We start from the raw sequence: 15,506 nt of genomic DNA, 5'->3' as shown, positions 1-15,506 counted from the left end.
AACTTATAAGGGGACCTGAGAAAGAGAGAGAGAGAATTGTAACAGAAAAGGGCAAAGCTGAAAGACAGCTACCACAACACATGAATGTCCTTGAATAAACCCGGGTTTACTCTTTTCTATGTAAGCACAATTTCATCGTGTTCGCTGTAGACTCGATACCTTAGATAGACAGCGTTCGTGATGCGGCACAGGTGACTGACTTGGATGTCGCATGCCCGAGCCGGGCCAGGCAGCCATTTCGGTGGAATTGAGGTCTTCTTCCCAATTGGGTACTTAGTCAGTAAAGTGCCTCGTAGCGACCCTTGACGCAAATCCTACGACCATGCACATTGCCCCGGAGCAACCTCTCAATGGTCAGCTTGCAGTCTTTCCGAGCTGTCTCATTGGAAAACACCACCCGGTCTGCAACGGCCAAGACGATGTTAGGCGGACATGGCCTTAGCCGAGATTCCCCTGCTGCTTAGATGACGCGGCACGCAGTCGTGGATGCTCGTATTAATAGGCACGGCGAGACAGCTCCCGTACGAGGGCCTCGAGGTTTCGATTCATGTCGCCCGTCTTCTGCTATTCATTTATCTGCTGCCTGGAACAAGGTAGGTCATCCTCTATGTTGTTGAGAAGTTCGACCAAGCTCGCTTCCATCGACGAAGCGCTAGGTTCGACATCACGCCTCATCGAGTCAGTAGTCTTACGTGGATAACCAGTTCACCAAGAGCCACGATGGCGGACGCGCCGCCTGAGGACTGGAGCGTTTGGCGTTTTGAGCCATCGCTGCCGTTGGCAATCGTGGCCACCGTCTTGTACACCATCGCCACCCTCTGGATTTCGTATCTCACCTGTTACCGGTACAAGGCGTGGTACTTCGTCTCTGTGCCTATCGGCGGCCTTTGCCAGGTGACGGGGTATGCGATGCGTGCATACTCGACCCAGCACCACCAGGATATCGTGAGTACCATCAATCCGGGGCCCCCTCTCTCCTGAGCCTGTTTGACGCCTGCAGACATTGCTGTGGGTGAGCTCTGCTGACAGCCCCTGTTTCCATGCTATAGGGTATTTTCGCCACTAGTACTTCTCTCATCATACTAGCTCCCATTCTCGTCGCTGCTGGCAACTACCTCCTGATCGGCCGCCTGATTCGCGCTGTTCTCCCCGCTTCCCGACACAGGATCTTCAAGGTCCCGGCGCAACGCCTCACGCACATCTATGTCAGCTTCGACGTCGTATGCCTGTGCGTCCAATCGTCGGGGTCTTCTTTGGCCAGTGGGGTCGGTTGGGTAGGCCAGCTCGCTGACATCGGGATGAATATCTTGCTGGCTGGCCTGGCCCTTCAGGTCTTTGCCTTCTCGACATACCTGTGCATCCTTGTACGGTTCCACCATCTGTCTCGCTCGATGGCCGTACCGGGCAGCCCCGAGGGATGGTTCAATGTCCTGAAGGCTGTGTACATCTCCAGTATCCTGATCTTGGTATGCTTCCCCAATCCCCTCCCCTTACCAAGACGAGGGCTGTCATTCGTATCCGAGAAACTGGTAATAACTTCTCAGATTCGTTGCGTTTTTCGCATGGTAGAGTTTGCTGAGGGGCAGGAAGGCTACAGCCTGCGGCACGAATGGATGTTTTGGGTCTTTGAAGCTCTTCTTATGATTTTCGCTCTTCTGGTCTTCTGCGTATGGCACCCGAGCAAATACCTGGGCAACGCAGGTGCTGGTAATCAAGGCAATTCTGAGGCCGAAGCCGCGGGAACCAGTAGTAGTACGATAGAGAAGTAGTCTCCAGGCAGCATATACATTCATTTCTGGAGCTAGGAGAGTCTGAATACCATCAGCCTCGAAGCGAGCCTGCATCGTGACATTGAGCTCTCGGGTGCTGGCGGGTTCGGTCAATATGTGGTACACGCCTGGCGGGCTGCCCATGACGTAGTTGAAGTCGCAACGGCAATTGGCTTCTCGAAAAGTGCGAACTGTAACATTCTGGTTTCCAATGACTCATTCGCTTTGTCTATCCATTGGCAATCTTCTCGCAGTACCAGAAAGACTGTATTATATCAATTGATGATGGATGAGTCTGGTCAGTAGACTGTAGAACCCCCCCGGGCCAAGATCGTCCCAACAGACTGGCTACCTGGAGCTGCACTAAATGGTGGGGTGGGCCAAAGTTCCGAAATCTGCCACCAGTCACCACCAAAATTAGCATCCGCAGTGCGTGTGGTGAGATCGCATTCGAGCACAATTGATGTCGTCGACTTGCGTTGGACCTGTCCTGTTCGACCTGCTGCCTCCAATTCGACCAATGCCTCTGCGGGGCATAGAAATACGGCTGCCCTTCTCCTCTTTCCATATATAGGTGTGCGCTCATGGAGCCTTGAACCCCGAAGCCGCCGGGTGAAGAGCGCTGCAATCGAGGACCATGAACGTCCTTTCTGCCTTGGCGCCGCCGATATCCAGCTTCCAAGTTGGACTCCGCGCTGTGTCGGCCCGCCCCGCGAACCTTGCCCGAACCTCGACTCTACCGCGATTTGTCTCGTCCGCACGATGTTTCTCCTCTTCTCGAATCTGCTATCACGGCCCTTGGCTAGTCCCCAGTCCCTCGGGCGTTCTCCGACAAAGCCGGTTACAATGTGACCGCCGTCTACTGCCGCGAATGTCGGTTCGAACGGCCTTCATGTTCCGCGCCATCGTCGATTATAACCAGATACCCGACTCGTACACCGATCCCGACGGTCTTCCCTTTCGCAAAGAGGAACTCAACCCTCGCGAGGTCAGGGAGATATTCGGCACGCACATTCCTGCGGCAGACGCCAACCGGCTGCTGAGGATAATACACGGCCGCAGAGTGGCGGGTACGTTAGACGACCCCGATCTTCAGCAAAACACGGCCGAGTACTCGCCCTCGGACAAGGTCGTCGCACTGGAATATCTACGCAAGCACATCCCCGTGGACGAAATTCTCAATGCCGGTCTCCGCGCCGAAGACGAGCTGCGGCTCCTCGAAGAGCAGGAGCAATACGACGAGGCCGCCCAGCCAGAGCACGAACCCGAGAAACCAGTCGCCCAACCAGAATACCCAACACAGCCGCCAATTGGAAAACTGCCAAGGAAACCCAAGAGTGACTCGCCGTATGGAGAAAGTACAATTGATCGCATCCGCGCGCGAAATCTAGCGGCGCAAGCGGCCGAAGAAAAACGGCTGGAAGAAGAAAGGGCGAAGCGCGAAGAAGAGGAACAACTGGGCAACATTGACGTATTGTCTACTCAGAATGCCCAGCCTCGGCAGATGAGTCCGTGGAGGCAGAAGCACGCCATGCGTGCCACGTCCGATCTCGAAGCACCTCCGGACAAGAGTATCTGGGAGCGCCTCGTGCCTGCATTCGCAATGTCTGCCCTGGTTCTGTTTGCCGCCTACTTCGCTACCCAAATGTACAAGCCACCCAGCCGGTCTCAAAGGCTGTGGCCCGATATTCCACCGGCTGCTGCTACCTGTTTGGGCCTCATTCTCGCCAACCTGGCTGTATTTGCGCTGTGGAGGTTCCCCCTGCTTGGCCCATATTGAATCGCTATCTGATGGTTATCCCCGCCACACCCCGTGCTTTGCAGCTCGTCGGCGCCATCTTCTCTCACCAGGCGCTTGGCCACATGATACCAAATCTCGTTGCGCTGTGGTTCTTCGGCGTGCGCTTGCATGATGAAATCGGCCGTGGCAATTTTCTCGCCTTGTACTTTGCCTCTGGTACCCTCGGCTTTCTGACCAGCTTGTCGACCCTCGTCATTACCGGGACCTTGCATGCCACCACGCTCGGCGCATCGGGTGCCATCTACGGCATCATGGCCGCGTACTTCTGGCTCCACAAGAACGACGAGTTCAAGATCTTCGGCTACCCCCCGGCCCCGATGAAGGGACCGGAGGGCGTCATCTTCCTCGGCCTGCTGGTGGGACTCCACCTCTCGGGCCTGTTCTCCAAGAAGGCGAAAGTGTACGACTTGCCGTCGCATATGGGCGGTATGTTCGCCGGCACGCTCGGCATCGACCTGATCCGCCGGCAGATGGACGACAGGGCGCGCGTCCGGGCGGAGAAGCTCAAGACCATGGGCATGTTGGATAAGGCCCTGGAGCAGAAATCCGGGTCCAAGCCGGTCGCGGACGATGCGCCGTCGTCGCCGTCAGCGGCTTCATAGGACAGACAGGTCAATCCTGTTTGTTGTAACAACAGTGTATATTTGCATGGATACATCTTATAGAGTACACTATCTCCAATGGATCATCTCCTTCAACTCGAGTCTTTGGTGGCACTACTGCCGTCCCTCATCATACTATACTGTACATGTCATTTGCCAAGTTTTCATATCCAGATCTTCCACTGCCTATTTCCAATACTCTCCAAAGAGAGGTCTGGCGCAAGTGTGCGATTCCGCCTTAAGAGGAGGTTCCCAACAGCCAAGGTCTGGGCCAGCCATTATCAGATGTACTCAGGACTCGGTCATGAGAAATGAGCTGCAATACTCAATGCGAACATATTACGGGCGTGCTCTTGGATAACATATTTGAATTGCTCCTTGCTGCATACAATAACGACCATCAACATGTTGGCAAGGCCGAACGAGGGTATCAGCAACGGCATTTATCCTCTCCATTATGGTCATTCACCCCACCTATGGCAATTGTTGCTTATTTACATGTCCTTTATCAACTCCTCATCTATCTCCATAAAAGAAGACTTCGTTGTATAACTACCAACTCCCTACCACTTTCTATATATCTCGCTCGTCACCCTCCTCTTTCTATAGGATCGGCCCAGGGAACTACTAAAAGTTGTAACACATGGCCCCGCTCATCGTGTCCATGACCTGCCCCACGGTCACGTCCTTCAGCAGGCCGCCCATGGGGATGTTGGTCTGCATCGTCAGCGGCGTGCAGGGCCGGTTCCCGTCGGCACAGCCGTTGACGGTGCGCTTGCGCGCGCCGCTGGCGTCCCGGTCCTGCCACGCCGAGAAGACGCGGTCGATGTAAAGATGGTGCATCCAGAAGATCGGGTCGCCGGGAGATGATTTCACGTCGGCCATGACGCTGCCGATGCTGTTGTGGCTGATGCCGTGGGGTCTGTAGATGGGTATGCTTGTTAGCGAGCTCCCCATCTCATCTTGGGTCGGGGGGTCGGGGGGGGTAATGGGAGGGAAGGGACCTTACCCTTGCTCCCAGCATTTGGCGAAGTCGGTGAAGCTCGTGTAGGATAGGCAGAGGTTCTCGTAGTCCTTGTTCACTTGGGCGGTCCCCGTTTCGTCGACGGCGCGGGATAGGCAGTGCGCCTGATGGCCGTCTCCGGGGCCGATATGGAGCGTGAGTCCAGCGAATCTCTGTTTGGACGGACGACCTCTCATGTCAGCAATTTGTAGCACACATCTCTTCGATATGGTGGTACCCGCTCCCCGCCCGCGACTCCTCAGAGTAGGTAGGCACTTACACCGTTGGTGATACACGTCCCCTCCCCCCCGTTCTGCGTCGGCAAGCTGCCAAAGTACTCGGCGGTGAAGACGGGCGCGCTCGCGAAGCGGCCGGCGTTGCGCGTCTCGTCCCACCAGGGCAGGCCGTTGACGCGGAAGCCGCACTCGGCGCGCAGGGCCTGCTCGAAGGCCCAGACGAAGTAGCGGTGCCAGATGAGGAAGAGGTCGTTGTTGTGGATCTGCGGCGTCCAGGCCTGGTGCAGCCGCACAAAGTCCTCGTACCGGCTCGTCGCGGGCGGGAACTGGCCCGAGGGGGGGCTTCGACTGCAGGCACGCGATCGCGTCCACGAAGGCGCGCTTGTCGACCGTCGGGTACGCGCTCCATTCGATGCGCGTGCGCAGGGGCCCGCACGTGGCGGCTTGGTTGGCTTGGACGCTGGGGGTGGTGTTGTTGCTGTTGTCGGCGGGGACGGTGCTGTCGCTGCTGGTTTCCGGGCTCGCAGGGGCGGGGATAGGCTCAGTTTCGAATGAGTCGGTGGTCGTGTTTGCCGGGCTCTCAGGTAGCGGAGCAACCTCAGGTTCGGGCGAGGTGACGGGGGTGTTTTGGGCGTCACCGGCGCTGTTTGCCGCGTCGTTGGTGCTTCCGCCGCCGGCTGCCGGTGGGAGAGCAGGGTCATTGTTGAACGAGGGGACGGTAGGAGCATTTTGGGCGCTACCGGCGCTGGCTTCTGCGTTGGCATCGGCAACCTCTGCAGAGGAGACCTTGGTGTACGACGTCGCGTTCTGCACCGCGTCCTGGTACCGCACCGTCTCGAACTTGGGGAACGCGGACAGGGGCAGAGCGGGCGCCGATGCGGCGGCTTCGTATATCCGCACCGGAAGGTCCAGTGCCAGATCGACCAATGGCAAGGTCAGCGCGGATGCCGCCGTTATGCCGCCGCATATTGTGATGGTTTGTAGCTTCATGGTCGCGGCGGTAGTGAAAGAGTGTCGTGGACTGCTTCGTAGTGAGTCCGGAACTTTGGTGTTGGCTAGTGAAAGTGAGCTCCAAGCTAGCAAATGAGTGACTATCTGGAAATGCGATTGCGAATGCGAAATGAAGGGAAGGATAAGTCCCACAGGTCATAGAGAGCGGCATGGCTGAGTATGTATATCAGGAGAGATAGGTATGGACTGCCAGTTGTATGTGGCGAGTTTACTCAGGAGAAGCTCTCAGACCTCGGTCTGCTGAGCCTATCGTGTCTCGTCAATTCGCGCATGTAGAGCACCGAGATCAGGGAACTAAGACTGCATCTGTCTTGGGCCTGTCGCTGAGTAATGAAGCCGGTTCATATTGTTGTGTCTTGGCTTGAGCCACACACACTGGTATAGATAGTTTGATGAACCGTCTCTCAATAGGGCGAGAATGAGGCGTATGGGTGTAACGCCGGAATGTCTCCCCAAGGTAGAGAGTCTTTCAGGGTTCATACGACCCTAAGGCCATGGGGATCAGCCACAGGATATGGCGACACGCAGTAGCTGGGCAGTCCGTGCCTGATCCGACGGGAGCATCTAGACCGGTCATGCTACGGGATCGGTTGCCTAAGCCTTGCCGTCATCTTCAGCTGGCACTAGACGGCCACTAGCGGAAGCAACCACTACCGCGTGGTGTAGATGGGTGTCTTGCATCAAGCAGAGCTCGCCACGCGAAGTCGCATTCTCAAATCGAGGACTATCAGATACGAATATAGAATCGAGACTTCCCGCGAGCCTTGTCTCATTCCGAGCAGTAGTGACATGCGGACATCGACGTGACGGAAGGGTCGGCCCAGATTCGACTCCAGAGACACAATAAATACTGTACATTCGCGTCGGGGCTTGCTTTTTCGCCCGTCTTCGCTTCCGCCTAGGATCGAGCCGTCCGCTGTCAAAATAACGGCAGGCGCGCCTTGGCGCTCAACGGCCCGTCACGACTGGGCACTATTTGAGCATGATCAAACGCCCTCCTGGTTGGTATGGAGCTAATAAGGGGAAACCACAAACATATGAAGACCAAGAACAAATTTGAAGAGTCATGTGTTCTTCGCGTTTTGGTTTCTGTCACGAAATTCTTATTTTGGGTGATTCAGATTGAAGATACCGATCTGCAGCACTCGTTGCTTTTCCCGTGTATTCTCGGGACTGGCGGCACACACACCAGACACAAATAATTACCCAGACATCTGAGCGGCGTTGATACTCATTGCAGCATTGTGGTGTGATGCACGGCCATTGATCAACCATCCAGCACTGGGGGGGAGGGGGCGAAAGGCATCGTACTAGGTATATATATAGAAATTTCCAGCTTTCAGTAACGAACCTTTTCCAGGCATATCGTTCTGGGCCTTTATGCAAGACCTATCAAAAATTACAGTCTTACGCTAGAGATCTCGGTGCATACAGGTAGGAGTATCGGATTAAGCACCAAGCGCTCCGTGTCCTCCGTGCGAGGATGATTAGTGGCATCCACACCCTTGGCAGTGCACGGAGATAAAGACGCCGCTGCCAATATCGATGACGGCTGGCCTCTTTGACCAAGACACATATCCGCGTAGTGTCGGGCGCGGCGGATTCCGACTCGGACCGGGGGAGCGGACGTCTGCGCCAGAGCCAGGCCGTCTGCACGGAACATGTTGGAGGTTTTGGCGACCCACGAAAGCCCGCCCGGGGACGTCTACCAGTCCCACCGGTGCAGAGGCGGGGTTTTGGCTCGGCCAAGGATGGCTACGTCTGCTTCGTTGCTGCCAGTCGCCTTGGCGTCGAGAAGTTGTGGATTGAAGTTTAAGGCTTAATCTCGGGTGTGCTGCCATGCTTTGAACCACACTAAACGTTTAAGATGTAACCCTTATCGGCTGCCCCTCCCCCTTAAATAACCCCTCTAAATTTTAAATAATTTTAGAGCCTTTAAATAATAATAATAGTATATAAAGGGGTTAAATTTTACTCGTTTAATTATTATAAAGTTACGTAACTAAGCTTTATTAAAGCCGATACACGTGGATTAATTAATTACTTAATACCGTGTTTTATATATTATTACTTTACTTTTCGCATCGTATTAAAGCTAACTTTCCTTCCTCCTTTCTTTTTTTCCTCTTTAGCTTAATATATTTTAATTTTATTTAATTAACTAATTTCATATATATTATTAATAGCGTTATATAATTATATTAAGCTCTTTTAATTATTAATTAAAAGGTAGAGATTTTATTATTAAAAGCGGTGTCGATAAACGTTAAAATTATTATATAAATTAACCTTATTACCGTATATTAATTTAATAAAAAAATAGGGTAACGTGGTTTATTACTACGCGACGTATATTACTTAACGACGTACCTTTTTTACTTCTCGACCCTTTTATATAAATTAATTTAATTATAACGCTTAAAATTAATTAAAACTATTCGTTATTTAATTCCTCGCTTAATTTTATATCTTTTTTATATATTCGCGTATTATAACTTATTTCGCCGTAAATATTATAGCGTTTTTTATTAATCGCCCTCCGCTTTAACGAACCTTTATTTTTACTTTTATCGGGCGTTAAACGCTTCCTTTTTACCTTTTCGTTTTATAGTTGCTAAAATTTTTTAATAGTAAAGGCTTTTTTAAGCTAAACTTGCGACTTTTTAATTTTCCGGCGCTTAAAAAGTATTAAATTAACCTCTTTTAATATATATATTTATTACGTATAAAGGTTATTTTATAAGCTATTTTAATTATACTTTTCGCTATTTAGTTTATCGTATTTAAAATCGGCGTTGGAAAGCTTTTTTAATAAATAAACACCCTCTTTCTAATATAAATAGAGTGCTTAATTATTTATTAAGGGTTAAACGGCGTTTAAAGGTCGTAAATACTAGCCGTCCCTAAACGGGATAAGTTAAATATAAGCGTCCGGAGACGTATATTTAATTTATTAATTACTTCGTTAAAATTATAAAGTATTAAATTAAATACGTTAAATTTAAATTTAATATTAATTTCTGTAAAAATAGTAAAATACGCGGTTTTAAAGGCGATAAAAAACTCGAGCTTAATAATATAATTTATAAAAGCTTTAATAAATAGCTCGATTTTTTTCGAATAAGCACGTTTTAAAAGCGAATAAAGTATTATATCGAAAGGTTAAAATAAGTGTAATAAATAAGGAGGTATATTAATAATAATAATATCGTTATTTTAATAATATGTTTTAAATTCGGCTGAAATATAGTTTTCGTAGCCGTCGAGAATTAAGAGGCGGTAGCGATTTTTTATCTACGATTTAGTATATTTATCGAAATGTTTAATTTAATTTAAGCCTATTTCGTTATTAATCTAACTATTAGAAATCGGCTTAATTATTTAATCGCCCGATAAATCGGTTTCGTAGGATTAGTTTACGAGGTAATATTAACCTTAAACGATTAAAAACGGCGGAATATATTAACCCTATAAATTAATGTATTTAATAGTTATTGTCTATTCTTAATTATTAAGCTAAACCGATTTCACCTTTCTATACCGCTTAATATATATTATAACGAGTATTAACTCGATTATATTTATTATAAAGCTAATTTTATTAAAATTTTAAATATTTTTATTAACGATCCTATATTTCGCCTTTATATTTATAATTAATGTAAACTAAGTAAAAATAATTTTAGAATCCTTGTAAAGAACCCTTTAATAATCGTACCGATAATTTATTTTAATCTTTAAGTCCGGGTTATAATCGATAAAGCGCTTAACTTAGTGTTTACCGACGCGGTCGCCGCCGCGTAATATGGTAAAGAAATTAGCTATATCTTTTATACTAGCGAGATCGGGAGGTATCCCTTAGGTATTTGAATTAATTATATATTTACGAAGTACCTCCTTTTTAATTAGATTTATTTTACGTCGTTTCAATTAGATTTTACGTTTTAAAGTTCGGTTATATATTTAATAGCGTAGAATTAATTTAGGTATATTATAAACTTTTATTACTGCTCTTTAATTTATTTAATTCGGTTCGTTTCGTATCGCTTAAATTGTTAAAACTATTCGGTTTTTTTAGGATTAATTAAGCATTATAATTATAAAGGTATTACGCGTTAAAGTTTAATTATATTAGAATTAAATTAAGGTGCGTCGCTAAGTAATATACGTCGCGTAGTAATAAATCACGTTAACGTTAATTTTAAATACTATAAATTAAATAACGAAAAATATAAATGCGATAGCGTATTTAATAATTTTTATACACGTAAAAATTTATCCTTTATAAACGATTAATTTTGCCCTTTTTAAACGCCGGAGAGCTAAGAAATTACGAGTTTAACTTAAAAAAACCCTTACTATTTAAAAATTTTGAGAGCTATAGGATAAAAGGTAAAAAGAAGCGTTTAGCGATTAATAAAAGCGAAACTAGGGGTTCGTCGAAACGAAGGGCGACCGGTGGAAGGCGTTATAATATTTATAAAAAGATAGGTTATAATGCGCGAATATATAAAAAGGAGATGAAATTAAATAACGAATTAAATAGCGAGTAGGTTTAATTAATTTAATATATTATAATTAATTTAACTTATATAAAAGGGTTAAGAAATAAAAAAAGTGCGTCGTTAAATAATATACGTCGCGTAGTAATAAACCACGTTATAAAAATATTACGCGTTAAAGTTTAATTATATTAGAATTAAGTTAAAATGCGTCGCTAAGTAATATACGTCGCGTAATAATAAACCACGTTATTTATTTATACTAAGACTTATTTATAAAGGCTTGTTATTCGATTTATTTTATATTTTAATAATACGCACTTCTCGTTAATAAATCGGCGAAAAGAGTGCGTTATTAAATCGCACTAATTAAAAAATTCGATTTAATACTTTTTTATTATAAAAGAGCACTTAATCTAGTAATTTTTTTAAGCTTATTATAATTAAATTATAGCCTTATTTTTTTACTTTTTATCTTAATTTAATTCGAAACGATTACTTTCTTTATTTATTTATTAAATTTATTAAAGAATTAAAGCTGTCTTTTTTAAAGCGTAAGCTATTATAATCGTTTTAAAAATCTACGCGATTTGCTACGGCGCACCTTAAAATAGGCCTTTAGTGGCCTTATTAACTAGAGTGGGGCAAGGGCGTGCGAGAGATAGCCCGAGCGCCACCTAATTTTTCCCCACTTATTTAAATAAGGAAATCGTTCCGGCAAGGCTAAACCTTTTCCCTTTTTCTCTATCTTTTTTCGGTTTTTTATAATAAAGTAATAATTTATAGTTTTACTTTTCGAATTACTATAATTATAATATTACTGAAAAAAATTTAATTTATTACGCCTAAGAAAGTCTTATAAATATCTTACTTTTTTAAAAATTAAAACTTAAATTAATTTCGATTAAATAAAGTAATTAATTAAAATAGCCGCCGGCTTAAATATAACGAACGGCTATCGAGGTTTAAAAGAAACCTTATAAACGTACTAGGGTTTATATTAACTAAAACGAGAGAGTACTTAAATGTATAAATAAATACGTCCGTTTAATATAATAAATAATATTTTAAACTAATTATAAAACTTAATTAAAAGTATAATAGGTTCGTTTAAAGTAATATACCTTATTAATATATTAAATTAATATTTAAATTAATCGCTAAAGTAAAGAATGTCTATATAAAATATATAAGAAAGGTTTATTATTATATATCTAATCTTTTCTTTATCGATTTTGCTATATTTCCTTAGATTACTAGCTTACTAGTAATCTAGTAATCTAATCGTAGTGTTTAGCTTACTTGCTAAGATAGTGAACTATACCCTTAAGCTTACGGTAGCTTACGGTAATCTATAGTGAACTATTACGTAACGAGGTAGTCCGTACGGCTTTTATTAGTATTCTCGTTCATTACTTTTAACTGCGGGGTTTTTAAAATCGCTATACCTCTTTCTTAGCCGTATAAATAGCTAGGTCGTAACATTAAAAAAGCGCGATACGCGCATAAAATAGGCCCGTAAATCGGTGCGTTTTAATATCGACGATATTAACCGCTTTTTCGCGAGCTTAAAAAAACGTGCCGCGCGAAATTCTTTATTAATTAAACGCGTATTTTTTATTTATTTTAACGTAAACCTAATAAACGTAAGTAATTAAAACGTTATTACCGGGCGTAAAGGCGAAGATTTATTATTTAATATTAAAAGTGATTTAAAATAAAAAGTTATCGCCTCCGAATTATTTTATTAATTATATTAAGTCGAGGTTAAACTTAAACTACGAACGCTTTTTTTTTCCGATAATTTCCTTAACGTTATAAACGAAAATATCGAAAAAAAAATTAAACGATTAATTACTATATATAATTTTCACTATAATATTTCCACGATACTTTTCGTAGCTTTTATCGAAACCACGAAAACTTAGTGGTTTAAACGCGAAGGCTTAATCGTCGAAAAATATTTCGATAAAATATATAAAAAAACCCGACCGCTATTTAAGAGGAGTTTAAACTGCGAACTTTTTTTATAATAAGCTTTAAAAATTAAGCCCTTAATTTAATAAAGATTTTTAAAAACCTTAATACTAGTTTAAAAAAAACTATATATAGATTACCGTCCTCGGCGAAAAAGATTTAAATAAAGACGCTAATTAAAAAGATAGTTAAAATAAAAAACTAAATAAGGATAGTAAGCTTACCGAGAAAAAAAAAGATTTTATATTAGTCGTTATAGAAAGAAACGAAGGAATTTAGCAATTAAATTAATATATCGTTAATCTTTTAATTCGAAACCGAGGAATCTCGGTTTAAATAAAAGGAACGACCCGTACCGGCGTTACGTTACTTAATGGTTTTAAACGAAATATTAAAATATTCGACCCTTTTTTATTTATTAATAAAAAGAAATTTAAAATTAAGTTCGATTATTAGTTTATAATCTTAAAAAGCAAATTAAAAACGAATATTAACTATTATTTTATTAATAAAGATAAGTGTACCTATATTATTAACCGGGTTAACGATAAAACCGCTGAGAATTTACACTTTTTCGTTATTAACGAGTAGGACGACCCCTTAGTTAAAACTTTTAAAAACTTTTTAAATTACTTATATAAATAATATTATAACTTTAACGCTTACGAAAAAACTTATAAAGCTTTTCGAAACTTAATTATAAAACTTAGTAACAGGTTTTAAATTTTCCGACTCGAGTTTATTAAGCTAACCGGATACGCCCGCGTTAAAAAAAACGTTTATAAACGGAAACTTAATAATAAATTACTCGTTTAATTAAACGAGAAAGTAATTACTAATTATTATAATAATAATATTTCGTTCAATAAATTTTATTTTATTATTTTTCAATACGACTATTAATAAAATCGTAATTACGTTTAGCCTAACGGCGTAAAAAAAAAGATAATATTAGAACTACCGAAAAAAGTATTAAACGAAACACTGCCCTTAAAACTAGTTTTACCGGTGGCTCCGCTGCCGGATCGTTTAAGTAAACCGATATCTCCCGTCGTATTCCTACCACTAAGATAAAAGAGTTTTTAATTAAAGGAACATGCTTTAATTATAAAAAAACCGGATATTTCTCCCGGAACTGTTTTAATAAAAAAATTCTCGACTAGTAGCGTGTTAAACGAATTAACGGATTAATAACTTTAATAAAATATAATCTTACTAATCTTAAATTAACCGTTTCGTTTAGCTCTGCCCGTTTAAAAAGGACTCCGATAACTCGAAAAACTAAATACCCTAAAGAATTTTAATTCCTTTCTAAGGATATTATCCGAGCTGAGTATATAAAATATACCTTTTAATTTCCTATAAATCTACCTTAAAAGGGACCCTTTTACTTTTACCTATATTATAATAAATAATAGATTATTTATTACCACTATTAATATATTCGTAAATACGGGAATTAATGGAAAACTATTTATAAGCGTAAAATTAGCCCGTAAAATAATAAAGCGATTAAACTTTTAATAATTAATTAAGTTTTAATTTAAAATTATTAAAGAATACGACGGTAAATCCTTTTAATTAATTAATATTGCCCTCCTTTTAAATTTAAAACATAAAAATATAAAACATTTTTTACACCTTTCTTTATAATTAATATAAAGTACGATTTTATTATCGGACGAAAATAGTTTAAAAAATACGACGTTATAGTAAATTATCGGAGAAAGCGGCTAATCTTTTTAAAAAATTAATAAAAAACTTAAACCCGAAATATCGATATTATAGAGGTAAAACAGCTTTTAAAAAAACCTGAGTATAATTAAAATATTATTTAAAAGCAAAAAAAAATGTTCATCGAAAATAAACGAAAACGGGATAAAGCTTTTTTTTCGAAGCCTTAACTTAATTACCAATAGCTTATTATAATAAATAAACTAAAAGCTTTAAATAATAGCCCGTTTTTAAGTTAACCTAAGGAACCGGAGGCAGTTCTTTAAGCTATTATAGAAACAATTCGATAACGTATCGAATAGTTTATTAAAAAATAGAAAATAAATAGTTAAAACTAAATAATAAAAGGACCGATATTACCCCGTTACGTTATATTAAAACCGCCTTCGAGGGACCGGTTTAAAAATCCCGAAATCTTTAAAATAAACCGTTAATTCGATAAATTACTACCCCCGCGCCTAATTAAAAGGCTTTTATTTAGGAGGGGTCGTCCCCCGAAAAACCCCCTTTACGGGCTAAAACGAAACGGCGTAAGATAGTATAAGTTAAGGCCCGTCGAGGTATAAACCTTAAACGTAGGCGGATATTTTAGCGATATCGGTTCCGACGTTATAAAAATTATATACCTAAGCAATATTAATCGATTTATTAACTTTAAAAACGATTTTTTATTAAACGACGAAGAAACCCTAAAATAAAAAATTAAAGAAGCTATACCTTTTAATTATTATAAATATTACAATATTTTTAATAAAATTTAATTCGATATTATTATACTATACCGAGAAAACGTAAACGATTATCGAATAAACTTAGAAAAAAAGAGCCCTAAAGATTTAAAGTTTAGTTTACTTTATAAAATATTTTTCGA

At 42.1% G+C, this 15,506-nt stretch overlaps 3 protein-coding genes across 3 annotated transcripts; 2 read left to right on the top strand and 1 right to left on the bottom strand.

Moving 5' to 3' along the window:
* Window positions 1–720: 720 nt before the first annotated feature.
* PG986_004546 (RTM1) lies at window positions 721–1,769 on the top strand (the record flags this gene model as incomplete). Its single annotated transcript, XM_066840768.1, has 3 exons — window positions 721–945; window positions 1,050–1,466; window positions 1,545–1,769. The coding sequence occupies 3 exons, from the start codon at window positions 721–723 to the stop codon at window positions 1,767–1,769; spliced, it is 867 nt and encodes a 288-aa protein (XP_066703395.1).
* An 871-nt stretch (window positions 1,770–2,640) lies between these two features.
* Window positions 2,641–4,172, top strand: PG986_004545 (uncharacterized protein; the record flags this gene model as incomplete). The annotated part of the gene is made up of 2 exons (XM_066840767.1): window positions 2,641–3,507; window positions 3,594–4,172. The coding sequence occupies 2 exons, from the start codon at window positions 2,641–2,643 to the stop codon at window positions 4,170–4,172; spliced, it is 1,446 nt and encodes a 481-aa protein (XP_066703394.1).
* A 627-nt stretch (window positions 4,173–4,799) lies between these two features.
* Window positions 4,800–6,401, bottom strand: PG986_004544 (uncharacterized protein; the record flags this gene model as incomplete). The annotated part of the gene is made up of 4 exons (XM_066840766.1): window positions 4,800–5,094; window positions 5,182–5,348; window positions 5,456–5,674; window positions 5,718–6,401. 4 exons carry the CDS (start codon window positions 6,399–6,401, stop codon window positions 4,800–4,802), a joined length of 1,365 nt encoding a protein of 454 aa, XP_066703393.1.
* Window positions 6,402–15,506: the final 9,105 nt, after the last annotated feature.

Source organism: Apiospora aurea (assembly GCF_038362705.1).
Source record: "Apiospora aurea strain CBS 24483 chromosome Unknown utg000003l_segment0_segment0, whole genome shotgun sequence".
Lineage (NCBI taxonomy): Eukaryota > Fungi > Ascomycota > Sordariomycetes > Amphisphaeriales > Apiosporaceae > Apiospora > Apiospora aurea.
This window is presented reverse-complemented; position numbering and strand designations above follow the sequence as displayed.